At 37.4% G+C, this 13,894-nt stretch overlaps 1 protein-coding gene across 1 annotated transcript; it reads left to right on the top strand.

The window, feature by feature from the left end:
* The first annotated feature begins 6,007 nt into the window (after positions 1–6,007).
* On the top strand, positions 6,008–6,949 carry LOC120616666 (olfactory receptor 1361-like). Its single transcript, XM_039880328.1, has one exon. It carries the CDS (start codon positions 6,008–6,010, stop codon positions 6,947–6,949), a length of 942 nt encoding a protein of 313 aa, XP_039736262.1.
* Positions 6,950–13,894: the final 6,945 nt, after the last annotated feature.

Below are 13,894 nucleotides of genomic sequence, written 5' to 3'. Positions count from 1 at the left end.
CTCCCATCACTCTGCTTCTTAAGGTTACATAGACACAAGAAGTATATTCTGACATTCCTAGGACATCCTGACTCTTTAAAGACAACCTGATACTCTGGGATCCTCTAGGACACGCCAAAACCCAGAACGTCCCACCTTTATTAGATCCCCCTGCCACCACCATGAAGTTCTAAGCTCTGAAGACACACCGACCCAATGAATGGTCAAGGCGGAGGACGAGGAGGGGCAAGGCGAGGAATTTTTGTGAGTCTATGGCTTTCTCTTCTTGCCAGCAATGATGGCTGCTTGTCTGCAGCTGCCACACTGCTGTGCCACATCTCTGCTTCGGTCACCGGGTTTAGCTGCAATGGGAGCTGGCTAAACTACTCAGACCAGAATGTTGCTGCTGTCCCTCCTTCCCTCTGGGCTGCCGCGTGAGGGCTGCAGTCCAGCTCTTACACCACTACTGCATCAGCTGGGGCCTCGGTGGGTGCCAGATTGTCTGTAGCCCCGTCTCTGTCCTTCCCCCACTTAACTCCTCTGCTCATTCCAATGCGTCCACCTTCAGATGCCTGGATGCATGGACCTCTCATCTCAAATGTGTTTGTATGTTGAGCAGGGGATCCTTTGTTGAATTATAACTGTCCAACTTGCTGTAACTTTAAGAGGAGAAACAAAGGGGTCTTCTCATTCCACCATGATGCAGATATCACTCTTCCTGCAGGTTTTTATGTTAATTTTTTTCTTTAGTTTATAAATCATTTGGTTTTATTTTTTAATATAGGAATTTTGAAGAATATTGTTTTAAATTTTACCAACTGGATATTTTTTTTTACCTTTTGATTTTTGGTTTCTAATTTTTGTCTTTGTGATGGAAACTAAGGGAATGTATCTTATAAAATCAGTGTTTGAGGGCTCTATATAAGTTTTTGTTGTAGCCAAAAAATGGGCAATATTTATAATTATTCTCTGAGCTTAAAAGTAAAATGTGTATTCTTTATTTACATAGTGAAAGTATATGTATTGTATGTATATATATATATATTTAAAATCAAATTTATGCATTGCTTAAACAAAATCTCTGCCATATAATATTAACTACTTCATCTGTCAAATTCTGGGAAGTATATATTAACACCTACCATTAAGATATTGATATTATTAACTTTAAAATTTTTTATAAGCCTTTGCCTTATGCAAACTATTGTTATATTATTCTGTTCGCTGTTTCATAACATTTATTAAGTTCTATGTATTTTTCCTTTATTATCGTAAATTATTCCCCTTTTGTGACACACTTGTGTTTGGCTTAATTACTGCTTTATCTGTAATTAGTAGTGCTACCCTTGTTCTCTAATTTTCGCCTTTACCTAACACATGCTTGCCCAATTTTATATTTGTGTTCTTTTTGCTTTTCTTAAAATGTGGGTTTTTAAAACTCACCTTTTAACAATTTTGCTTTGTATATGACACACAAATAGACACTTATAAGTACACGCTCAATGTCCAATAGTCAGTCCATGGATACTGTGTATTTAGATGACCACATACATCTAGTATTTCCCTAATCACTGTCTATAGGCCAACATTTCTAGGTGGTGCCTCAGGCTTCTTGCGTCAGGGACATGGTAATTATTACAGAGATTAAAACATAGAATTGAGGTTCTGCTTTTAGTTATAACTTTCTTAGTATAAATTAACAAATTAAAACTTGTATTTGAAAGAAGAAAGAGTACAGGGTCCTGAAGTCTTAAGGATTATACTTAAGCCTTTGTTTCTGAACAAAGTGTGTAGAATGAAGCTGCTATGCATCCCTCTTAGGGGTGGGCCAGTTTCATTGGTTTCACAATTTTTCTTCAGGTCAGTTCAGGGCACAGAGCAGACAATCAGGTATATTCTACCTGTGACATGGGCATGAGATGGACTTGAGGCAGTGGGAAGCAAAAATTCTGAGCACTGAGCTGAGTTCCCCTCTGATGTATCTATGTCGGGAGAGAAAAGGAACAAATAACAGTGACTATAGGAGTCTCTAACGAGGAGCTGTGGGGAATCAGCCCTCGGGATGCCCAAACTTGGCAACTATTGCTGCCCGGATCCCCATGAAAGTCCCGATCTCCAGGGACAGAAGATCTGCTTATTTGTTCTCAATCAACCAAGGCAGACCCAGGAGAGAGAGCCACCGTGTCTAACTCTAGATGTTCTCCTCCAGTGAGAAAAGCTTCCTCCATCTTCAGCCCTGGCTGAGTCTTTCCATCATCCTGGTTCCAGCGAGGAGCCTTTGGAGATGGGGCTTCCATGAGAGCATCTGACAGCAGCAGAGAGCAGCCAGGTAAGAAGGGCTGGGAAACAGGTGAGGGCATGCTTACCTCCAACGACAAAGTCACACAGACACACACATAGATTTACATTTGGAAAAACAGACACACTAAATCCCTCTGCATCCAACCAAGTTCAAAGGAGAGCATCTCTCGGTTTGCCATGCACAGGCCTTTTCCCTGTCAGGCTGTGGTGTCCATTTCAGAATAGAGCCACTATTCTGAGATGGAAAGAGAAAAATAAGCAGCGGGAAAGAAAGGAAGGAGATGACTCAGGTTGGTGGTGTTAGGACCAGGGACTTCAAGCTCCTAAAAATCCTGGCCTGAAGCACAAGCCAAGAGCCACCCTCCCTCCCCACTAAGGGACTCTGCTGTCAGACATTCCAGAGCCTCCTATTCTGCCCCTATTCTCCACCTTTTTGCCAGTTGCTTCCCTATGCTCAACCACTGTGGTCTGCGGCCACACGATAAACCTCCTCTGTGTGTTTCAGAGGAGGCTACATGCATGCCGCAGGGAGCCCCACCGAAGGAGTCTGCTTAGGCTGGTGTCCCGGCACTAAGCAGCCTCAGTTTTAATGTCCAGGAACACCAATGCCCAATTACACAGGTATGTCAGACGTCTCAGAGACCGTCACATACTAATGAGACCACAGACATTATTGCATGTAGTCAGACATCAACATATTTAAGTTATAAAAATAACATCATTGCCAAAGGAACTAATAAAAGTGCTCTCTCTATATAAGGAGGTCACCAGGGAAATTGAATTAAAATTCATAGGTGGGTGGTGAATACCTAATCAAAATAGGAGGAATTTATTATGTCACCTATTCACTGTGAAATTTCAACATGTTGGGGTTTAAACAATGACATGATAGTACATTTTTTCTAGTAACTGATCTATTATTAGCTTTCATAAAACATCCTGGCCAGATTCTATCATTTTACACCATTGTATATTATAAAAATCACTCTTAGTGATTCAGTAGTCAAAAACATTATAAAACTCCAATCTCTTGTGTTCCACTCTCCCACAATGTTTCTTGACTTGGAGTATGGTGGGGGGAGGGTGAGTGGCAGCAGGTGTGGTGTAAAGCTCCGGCATCTCTTTTAGACTTAGCTTTTTCTGAGTTGGAGCAAGAAAGAGAGAAGGGAAATTCAGAATGTGTCACTCTCTACCGCTTAAGGAAGCTGCCCTTCCTCTGTTGGTGTTTGCTGTTTTCGTGACTGTCACTGATCATGGCAGGAATACAAAAGCTGGCTCTCTTATGGGCTCGTGTCCATGGATTTCTCACAGAGGATTTTCCAGGGACTTCCAGATGGTCTCAGAGGTGAGAGAGCCAGTTCTCACTCAACCTCTCCAACTCTTGAAAGCTTCACCCAAAGGGGGTTTACACTGCAGTGTCTTATTGATGGGATCCCCTTTCCTAGGAGGCACCACTTTCACCTTGATTATTGCCCAGATGTCTCAAGTCGGGTGCCTTCCACGCAGTCCACCCAGCACACAGGAAACTCCCATACCTCCGTGATGACAAATAGCAAACACAAAAGTAGCTTCTCTACCATTCCAGTCTCAGCTCTACTATCTTTATCTGTTTTATCTCCCCTGCTTGGAGAAAACAGGGGCGGATTAACAAGCCTGTTAGCTAAATAGAATTCTTCCAAACCAGAAAATGATGGTCTCCCCATCATGCAAGCAACTCAATTTTTTTTGGAGCGAGTTCTTGGTGCTCTTCTCCCTCGCATTTGGGGACTAGGAAGCTCTTTCTCTTTTCCTGAAAGGGTGTGATGAAAGGGCACAGACTTTCTTCAGAATTACTGCTCATTCACCTATCAGCCCTTTTCCCATAGTGCCTTGGGGATTGGGAGCAGTGTTGAGTATGCTCCTGATAGGACTATCCCAGTCAACACTGACAGGAAGTGGCTAACCTTAATGCTGGCAGCTCTCTCAACACAGAGTATGAGTTATTTAGAGACTATTGACCTGTTTTTGGCTTTATTCACAGGAAAAAACCCACTGCCATCCTGCTATACCTCTTTCACCTTTTATTATAATTTCGATTATAAGAAACAGCCTGACACTAAGACCAGAATACATACATCTGCTGTTTGGGGCGCAATGAAAACGGATGCACAAATATTGCAGGGGTTTTCCTTGAGGCAACCCTTGCTCCCCAACTTCAACACTTCACATTAATCATCTTTTCCCTAGCACCTTGTTTCAACAGCGCTAGCTACATCCTAGTACTGCCTTTCCACCCTTAAGTTTCATGATACAACTTAGGAAAAATGATTTCAGATTTCAGAATTATACAATAGTCTTACTAATTTAACTCTCAAAATTCTAGGACACTTTACTGCTGCCATATTATGTACATTCTACAACCAGTCTTCTAAAAGTATTGCCTGTAACATCCTCTGCCCCAGCCAGTCGAGCTTCCCATCAGTCTCTTCCTCTTCCTCCTTCTGTTTACCCCTGGCCTCAGTTCTTACCAGAAATGTTATCTTCTCTCTTCTTTACTATCCCAGTACTGTGAATTCTTCCATGGCTATCAATCCACAATGTTTTATCTCACTCTTTCTGCCTATATTGATTTATTAATGCTGGGATTATCACTTAGATATATCCCATAATTTTATTTTCTCTGTGAACCTCTTCTTCCTCTTTAAAAATAATACCAAGTACCACATCTAACTGATCTTATTTCGATGAGCTCAAGGGAGAAAAGAAGCCTCTTTGCAGAATCCTGCAAAGCAACCCCAGCAGCATGCTTACTTAGCTCACCCATGCCAGCAGGTGTGAACTATTGCAAGGACCTTTGATGCTGTGCCATTACAAGGTTGAGGATAAACCAGCAGGCAGATCTTCAAAGCCTCAAATTGTATAATCCTGAGAAAATGTAAGGGACACCCGAATGAATTTGAGGGAGTTGTATAAAGTAGCATTTATTCAGGTAAAAGAATTTATGGTTGTGAACAAACAGTTAAATCTCCTTGCTTCATTTTTTTCCTTCTGCTGAATGAAGCTTGTTATTTCTAAAATTTGCAGATTTTAATAAGGATAAAATGAGAAAATGCATATAAAGCAGGAGTACAGCACTTAACACTTTGTTGTATTTTCAATAAATGGTAGCTAATCAAAATATGGAGGCAACACTGAGGAGGAATTCAAATAAAATAGCATTTTAGCTGTTTAAGTCTGTAAATGTTATGGGCCTTGTCGATCTAATTTGTCATCACTTAATCTCTCTGAGTCTCGGTTTCTTTATCTCTGATTCTTCTTCTCACTGTCCACATCTATGAATGATACAATTCACCATTCATAGAATAAAAAGAAATAGTGTATGCGAAAATACTTTGTACATACCAGATATTCACTATTAGTAAAGTATAAATTAATAAATTAAGCTGGATGTAATCAAAGGTAATGAAACATAAATTAAAATGATAGAAATTAATCAGCTATTTATTTCAGTAAAACTAACTCCATGGAATTATCTAACATGAGTTTATTCTCAAACAATGATAGAAACAGTATCATAAAAAATATATACTCAAATGATGACATATTATTACCAGTCTTGTCTAATTTTATATTCGAAGTAATATTAATTAAGAAATAAACTTTGGATCTGCTATCATTAAAAAAAATTACAAGTCCAGTTAATTAAATCCTTCCTTTTACTTTTCACCATATTTTCTTCCCTACAGAGATGGACAGGGGCAACCAGACGAGAATCACAGAATTCCTTCTTCTGGGACTCTCTGGGGAGTCAGAGCAGGAAGAGGCTCTTTTTGGGCTGTTCTCATGGGTATACTTGGCCACCATCATCGGGAACTTTCTCATCATCTTGGCCATCAGCTGCGACAGGAATCTCCATACACCCATGTACTTCTTCTTGGCCAATCTCTCCTGCGTCGACATCTGTTTTTCATCAGTCACAATCCCCAAGACGCTGGTGAATCACATATTGGGAAGCAAGTCTATCTCTTATGAGGAATGTATGACCCAGATCTACTTCTTCATCACTTTCATCAACATGGATGGATTCCTCCTGAGTGTGATGGCCTATGACCGTTACACTGCCATCTGCTGCCCGCTACACTACGCTGTGATCATGAGGCCCAAGCTCTGTGTCCTTCTGGTGGTCGTGTCTTGGGTCATTACAAACCTGCATGCTCTCCTTCATACTCTTCTCATGGTTCAAGTTACATTTTGTTCCACCAATGCTGTGCATCACTTCTTCTGTGACCCTTATCCTATTCTGAAGCTGTCTTGTTCTGACACCTTTATCAATGATCTGATGGTATTCACTGTGGGTGGATTGATATTTATGACCCCATTTTTATGTATAATTGTTTCCTATGTTTATATCTTCTCTAATGTACTGAAGTTGCCATCCACCCATGGAATAAGGAAAGCCCTGTCCACGTGCGGATCCCACCTCATTGTGGTCTCCCTCTTCTACGGGGCAATCCTGGGTGTCTACCTGCGCCCTTCATCCTCCTACTCAGTCCAAGACACAGTGGCCACTATCATCTTCACAGTGGTGACTCCCCTGGCCAATCCCTTCATCTACAGCTTGAGAAATCGTGACATGAAGGAAGCCTTAAGGAAACTAATTATTAGAAGACTAGTTTTAACAAGATCCTAGCATTAGAAAATTTTAGAGCTAAAAAGGCTATTGGAACTCTTACATTTCTTCATTTTTCAAAAGAGAAACTGAGGTCCAGATAAGCGCTTACCCACAACTATTTTCTAATTAGGGATCATGATCATATTTTAAAATGAAGCTGGCAGGTTCTCATAAGTCCTAAAATCATTCATTTGGTACCTACAGGAAGGGCTGATCCTATGACCCCCTCACCTAGACTGAGGTCTAGGTGAATTAGATCCAAAGTTTTTAAGGATGGGTTTAGCAATGTTACAAGATATCAGCCACCATGATGGTCTGAGAACGGCAAATGACTTAGAAACAGACTTTTTAGATTTCCCATGTGAAAAGTGAAGAAGACACATTTAGAGTGGTTTGAGTTTGAGATTTCAAAATCAGGAAAAGCAGAAAGCAGGCTATATATGCCAACTGAGAGCTACATGTGCCAAATAAGTTTCACTGATCTCTCTTCAATTATCTTATTGTGCATAGTAGTAAATCAAAATAGAACTGACAGTTATTGAGTGAGTTCAATATGTTAAAGACTATCTTTGTATTATTTTACTTAACTCTTACACAATCTCATAAGGTGTTACCAGAAACATTAGTATTTTATAGGATGAGGACACTGAGTCATAGAGAAGTCCAAGTCTATTGAAACCCAAATGGTCCTGACCATTTCCTCTTAGGTACTTGGTGATTTTCTTTTTCACTTTTATGTTGTTACTTTTATTATTTTTTAATTTGCATACAGTAAAATTGACCATCTTTTAGATATAGAATTCTATGAGTTTTAAAACATCTGTAGATTTGTATAACCAGCATAGCTATCAGGATAAAGAACAGTTCTATTACCTCAAAAAGTTCCCCCATGCTGTCCCTTTGTAGTCAAATCCTCCCTCCACTCCTAAGCCCTGGCAACTATTGATATATGCTCCACCCTTTTTCCAAATGTCATATAGATGGGATTATAATTTACACAACCTTTTCACTCTGGTTTTTTCTCATTCACCATAATGCATGTCCTTGTGCATATGAATAATTTGTTTCTTTTTATTGCTGAGAAGGATTCCAATGAATGGATAAAGCTAATATAAACATTAGCATACAGGCTTTGTGTTTCCACTTCTCTAGGGAAATACCCAGAAGATTCCTTGCTCATATATAACTCTATATTGAAATTTATAAGAAAATAACAAAAAGTTTTCCAGATTGGATGTAAAATTTTGGATTCCTACCTACAATCTGTGAGAAGTCTAGTTGCTCTGCATCCTCACCAGCATTTAATATTGTCATCGCGTAAAGGTATTTCACTGGGGTCTAAGTTTGCAGTTTTCTAATGAGTATCTTTTCATGTTCTTATTTACTGTCTATATATCTTCATTGTTGGGATGTCTGTTCAAATATTTTGCCCATTTACTGTTGGATTAAAATTTTTTTTACCTTTGATTTTTTAATATTTTATGTATACTTTAGAGAGAAGTCCTTTGTGAGATATGTGATTTGCATATGATTTTCCCAGTCGGTAGCTTTCTTTCAGTTCTTTTAACAATCTTTTGCAGAGCAAACATTTTAATATTGATGATTACCCGTCACTGTTATAATTTTTGCTTTTAACCATATACATATTTTAAAGACCTTAAAAGGAGAAAAATGCTCTATTCTATTTACTCGGATATTTACCATTTTTGTTCTTATTTTTCATTGCAGAAGCTCCAAATTCTCCTGTGGTACCAGTTCACTTCCACCTTAGACTTTATAAAGTCTTCCACTTGAACATTTATAAAAAGCTCAATTGGTGAAGAAGTCTCACAGAATGGAATGAAAATGAGTCAATATTTTGAATTGAATGATAAGAAAAGTAAATTATATCATAAAATGTGGGATGTTTAGAGGAAATTTTCTAATTTTAAGATCTACATTTAAAAAGTAGAATAAGGTTCGAAATCAATGATCTATGTTTCCAACTGTAAAAAGTAAGCAAAAAAGACAGCAAAATATATCCAAAGTAAATAAGATAAAGAAGATAATAAAGTTAAAAGCAGAAATCAAGGAAATATACACTAAGAAAAAAAAAGTCAAAAGTAGGATCTGTTACAGGATTATTAATCTGTTAACTCTAGCAAGATTAATTACCAAAAATTGAAAGAGAACACATTATATTACAAATGGTAGAAGTAATATAACTATATATTCTAGAGATTTTCAAAGGAAAATATATAAATATTATTAAAATCTCAATGCTAATAAATTTGGCAGCTTAGGTGAAATGGACAAATTCTCTACTCCCCTCCAAAAAAATACTACTTATAAAAACAGACACGATAAAATTTAAAGAAACCATTTATTTATTTTTTCACTTTCAGATTTTTTTTATTTTTTTTTTTAATTTATTTTTTTTATGGTGATATTGGTTAACGAAATCCAATAGTTTCAGCTGGACACTTTAACAATAAGGCATATATATATTCACACTGTGTGTTCACCTCTCATAGTTAGATTTCTTTCTGTCACCACATATTTGACCCCCTTTACCCCATCTACCTCCCCGCTCCCTCCACCTACTCCCCTCTGGTAACCACTGGTCTATAGTTCATGTCCATGAGTCTCTGTTTGTCCTGTTTATTTGTTGCTTTTAAGTTTATATTCCAAATATAAGGGATATCATGTGATTTTTCAACTTTTTCTGTCTGGTTTGTTTCGCTTAGCATGATTATCTCGAGGTCCATCCATGTCACAAATGGCAGTACTTCATCTCTTCTTTTGGCTGAGTAATATTCCATTGTATGTATGTATTACAGCTTCTTTAGCCAATTATCTATCATAGGACACTTCGGTTTGTCCATGTCCTGGCCACTATAAATAATGCTGCTATGGATATCAGTGTGCAAATGTCTTTTTGGATATGGGTTTTCAAGTCTTTGGGGTAAATACCCGGTAGAGAGATTGCTGGATCATATGGTAGATCAATTCCTAGTTTTTTGAGGAAACTCCATACTGTTTTACATAGTGGCTGTACCAATTTGCAGTCCCACCAGCAGTATATGAGGGTTCCTTTTTCTCCGCATCCTCTCCAGTTTTTTTGTTATTACTTGTCCTGATGATTATAGCTATTCTAACAGGTGTGAGATGGTATCCCGTTGTGGTTTTGATTTACATTTCCCTAATAGCTAGCGATGTTGAGCATCTTTTCATATATTTTTGGCCATTTGTATGTCCTCTAGGGAGAAGTGTCTATTCAGGTCTTTTGTCCATTTTTTGATTGGATCATTTGCTTTTTTTGTTCTTATTGAATTCTATGAATTCTTTGTATATTTTGGATATTAGGCCCTTATCGGAGGCGTCGCTTGCAAATATATTTTCTCATTTGGATGGTTCTCTCTTTACCTTGTTGATGATGTCTTTTGCTGAGCAGAAGCTTTTTAGTTTGATGTAGTCCCGTTCATTTATTTTAGCTTTTACTTCCCTTGCTTTTGAGGTCAAATTCATAAAATCCTCTTTAAGCCCAAGGTCTTTGAGTTTAGTTCCTATGTTTTCTTCTATGCATTTTATTGTTTCAGGTCTTATACTCAAATCTTTAATCCATTTTGTGTTAATTTTGGTGTGTGGTGATAGACAAGAGTCTAGTTTCATTCTTTTGCAGGTGGCTTTCCAGTTTTCCCAGCACCACTTACTGAAGAGGCTTTCCTTTCTCCACTGTATGTTTTTGGATTTGTTTTTTTGTCAAAAATTATTCACCCATACAAATATGGGTTTACTTCTGGACTCTTGATTCTGTTTCACTGGTCTATGTGTCTGTTTTCCTGCCAGTACCATGCCGTTTTGATTACTGTCGTTTTGTAGTATAATTTGAAGTCAGGCAGAGTGATGCCTCCAGCCTCATTCTTTTTTCTCAGGATGGCTTTGGCAATTCGGGGTATTTTGTGCTTCCATACAGATCTGATGATTTTTTGTTCTATTTCTTTAAAAAATGCCAATAAGATTTTGATGGGGATTGCATTAAATCTGTATAATGCTTTAGGTAATAGGGTCATTTTAACTATGTTGATTCTTCCACTCCAAGAACACGGAATATCTTTCTATTTCTTTATATCTTCTTCAATTTCTTTTAATAGGGTCTTGCAGTTTTTATTATATAGGTCCTTCACATGTTTCATTAAATTTATTCCTAGGTATTTGATTCTTTTTGTTGCAATTGCAAGGGAATTATTTTTTCTACTTCTTTTTCTGACACTTCGTTACTAGAGTATAGGAATGCTATGGATTTTTAAACATTGATTTTGTATCCAGAGACTTTACTGTATTTCCTTATTGTTTCTAGTAGTGTTCTTGTGGAGTCTTTAGAGTTTTCTATGTAGAGAATCATGTCATCTGCAAATAGTGACAGTTTGACTTCTTCATTTCCTATTTGGATGCCTTTTATATCTTTCTCTTCTCTGATTGCACTTGCTAGGACCTCCAATGTTATACTGAATAACAGTGGCGATAGTGGACAGCCTTGCCTTGTTCCTGATCTTAGAGGGATTTTTAGTTTTTCACCATTAAATATAATGTTGGCTGAGGGCTTGTCATATATGGCCTTCATTATGTTTAGGTACTTTCCTTCTATACTGATTTTGTTGAGCGTTTTGATCATAAATGGATGCTGTATGTTGTTGAAAGCTTTTTCTGCATCTATTGATATGATCATATGATTCTTATTTTTTAATTTGTTTATATGGTATGTCACATTAATTGATTTGCATATGTTGAACCATCCTTGTGCACCTGGGATGAAGTCCACTTGATGGTGGTGTATAATCTTTTTAATATGTTGCTGTATTCAGTTCACTAATATCTTATTTAGGATTTTTGCATCTGTGTTCATGAGAGATATTGGTATGTATTTTCTTTTTTTGTGTTCTCGTTACCAAGCTTGGGTATCAGGGTAATATGGGCCTCATAAAATGAGTTGGGAAGTATTGCCTCCTTTTCGACTTTTTGGAAGAGTTTGAGGAGAATAGGTGTTAAGTCGTCTTTGAATGTTTGGTAGAATTCACTGGTGAAGCCATCCGGTCCTGGACTTTTACTTTTTGGTAGGTTTTTGATGATTGTTTCAATTTCCGTACTGCTGATAGTCTATTTAGATTTTCCAGTTCTTTTTGGTCCTTCTAGGATGGTTATATTTTTCTAAGTACTGATCCATTTCTTCTAGGTTATTAAATTTGGTGTTATATACTTTTTCATAGTATTCTTGCATGATCCTTTGTTTTTCTGCAATGTCAGTCATAATTTCCACTCTTTCATCCTTGATTTTGTTTATTTGTGTCCTTTCTCTTTTTTCTTTAGTGAGTCTAGCCAGGGTCTGTCAATTTATTAACCTTCTCAAAGAACCAGCTCTTTCTTGCATTTATTTTTTTGTTGTTTTCAATTTCATTTATTTCTGCTCTAATTAGATTATTTTTTTTCCTTCTGCTGACTTTAGGCTTCATTTATTCTTCCTTCTCTAGGTTTTTAAGATGAAGTGTTAGATTGTTTCTTTGGGCTCGTTCTGTTTTTTTGGAGATAGGCCTGTAATGATATGAACATTCCTATCAGCCACTTTTGCCATGTCCCAAAAGTTTCGATATGTTGTACGATCATTATCATTTGTTTCTATGTATCTCTTGATCTCTCTTTTTATTTTTTCCCTGACCCAGTTATTCTTCCATAGTATGCTGTTTAATCTCCATGTATCTGTGGTTCTTCCTGCTTTCTTTTTGCAGTTGATCTCCAGTTTCAAAGCATTATGATCAGAGAATATGGTTGGTATGATTTCAATCCTCTTATATTTGTTGAGGCTATCTCTGTGTCCCTGTATGTGATCGATTCTTGAGAATGTTCCATGTGCACTAAAGAAGAATGTATAATCATCTGTTTTGGAATGGAAGGCTCTTTAAATGTCAATTATGTACAGTTGGACTAATGTGCCATTTAAAAATATTATTTCCTTATGATTTTCTGTTTCGATGATATGTCTGTCTCTGACAGTGGGGTATTTAGGTCCCCTAAATGATAGTGTTTTGGTCTGTTTCTCCCTTTAGTTCTGTTAGTAATTGCTTTACATATTTTGGGGCTTCCTGATTGGGAGCATAGATATTATTGGGAGCACGATTCCCTTTATCATTATGAAGTATCCTTCGGTATCTTTCTTTACTTTTTTTATTTTGAAGTCTATTTCGTCCGATATTACTACTGCTTCTCCCACTTTTCTCTGAATGCCATTTACTTGAAATACCCTTTCACTTTGAATCTACATTTGTCTTTGGAACTGAGATGTGTCTCTTGGAGGCAGCATAAGGTTGGGTTTTGTTTTTTGATACATTCTGAAACTCTGTGCCTTTTTATTGGTGAGTTTAGTCCATTTACATTTAGGGTGATTATTGAAATATGAGGTCTTCTTATGGCCATTTTATCTTTTGCTTTCTGGTAGCTCAGTGTTTCCATTGTTTCCTTGTCCTTGTGTTTCTATTTTCTTTATTTTGGTTAGCTTTTGTGGGTTTTCCCTCTGGTTCTTCTTGCTTTATGTTATGTACTTCAGTTCTTAATCCTTGGTGTGTGGTTACCATTACGAATATGTAACGGATAGTTATATACATACAGTCATCCATTTCCTTCTGTGTGTGCTTTAACTCCATTCCTCTTTGCAATTTTGGATCTTTGAATCCTCCCCTTTTCAGTCATTGTTATCTCAATTTTGTTCCTATGTATGCTGAACGTTCATTACTATCTTGCTATAGCAATTCTCTTCTTATTATTTAAGCTTATAATGTCCTGTTCTTAGTAAGGGTTGCACTACTCTGCTTCTATTTGCCTGATAGTCACTTTACTCTTAATTATGTATTTTTTTTTTTTGTCATTTTGTTTTAGGTGTGCTGACCCCTTTCAGTATTTCCTGTAGTGCAGGCCTCATGGTGGAGAATTCCC

Source organism: Pteropus medius, unplaced genomic scaffold, assembly GCF_902729225.1.
Source record: "Pteropus medius unplaced genomic scaffold, Ma_sr-lr_union100, whole genome shotgun sequence".
Classification (NCBI taxonomy): domain Eukaryota; kingdom Metazoa; phylum Chordata; class Mammalia; order Chiroptera; family Pteropodidae; genus Pteropus; species Pteropus medius.
This window is presented reverse-complemented; position numbering and strand designations above follow the sequence as displayed.

What these genes read in the sequence shown, in the direction of transcription:
- LOC120616666 (XM_039880328.1), top strand. Translation starts at nt 6,008, where the DNA reads ATGGACAGGGGCAACCAGACGAGAATCACAGAATTCCTTCTTCTGGGA.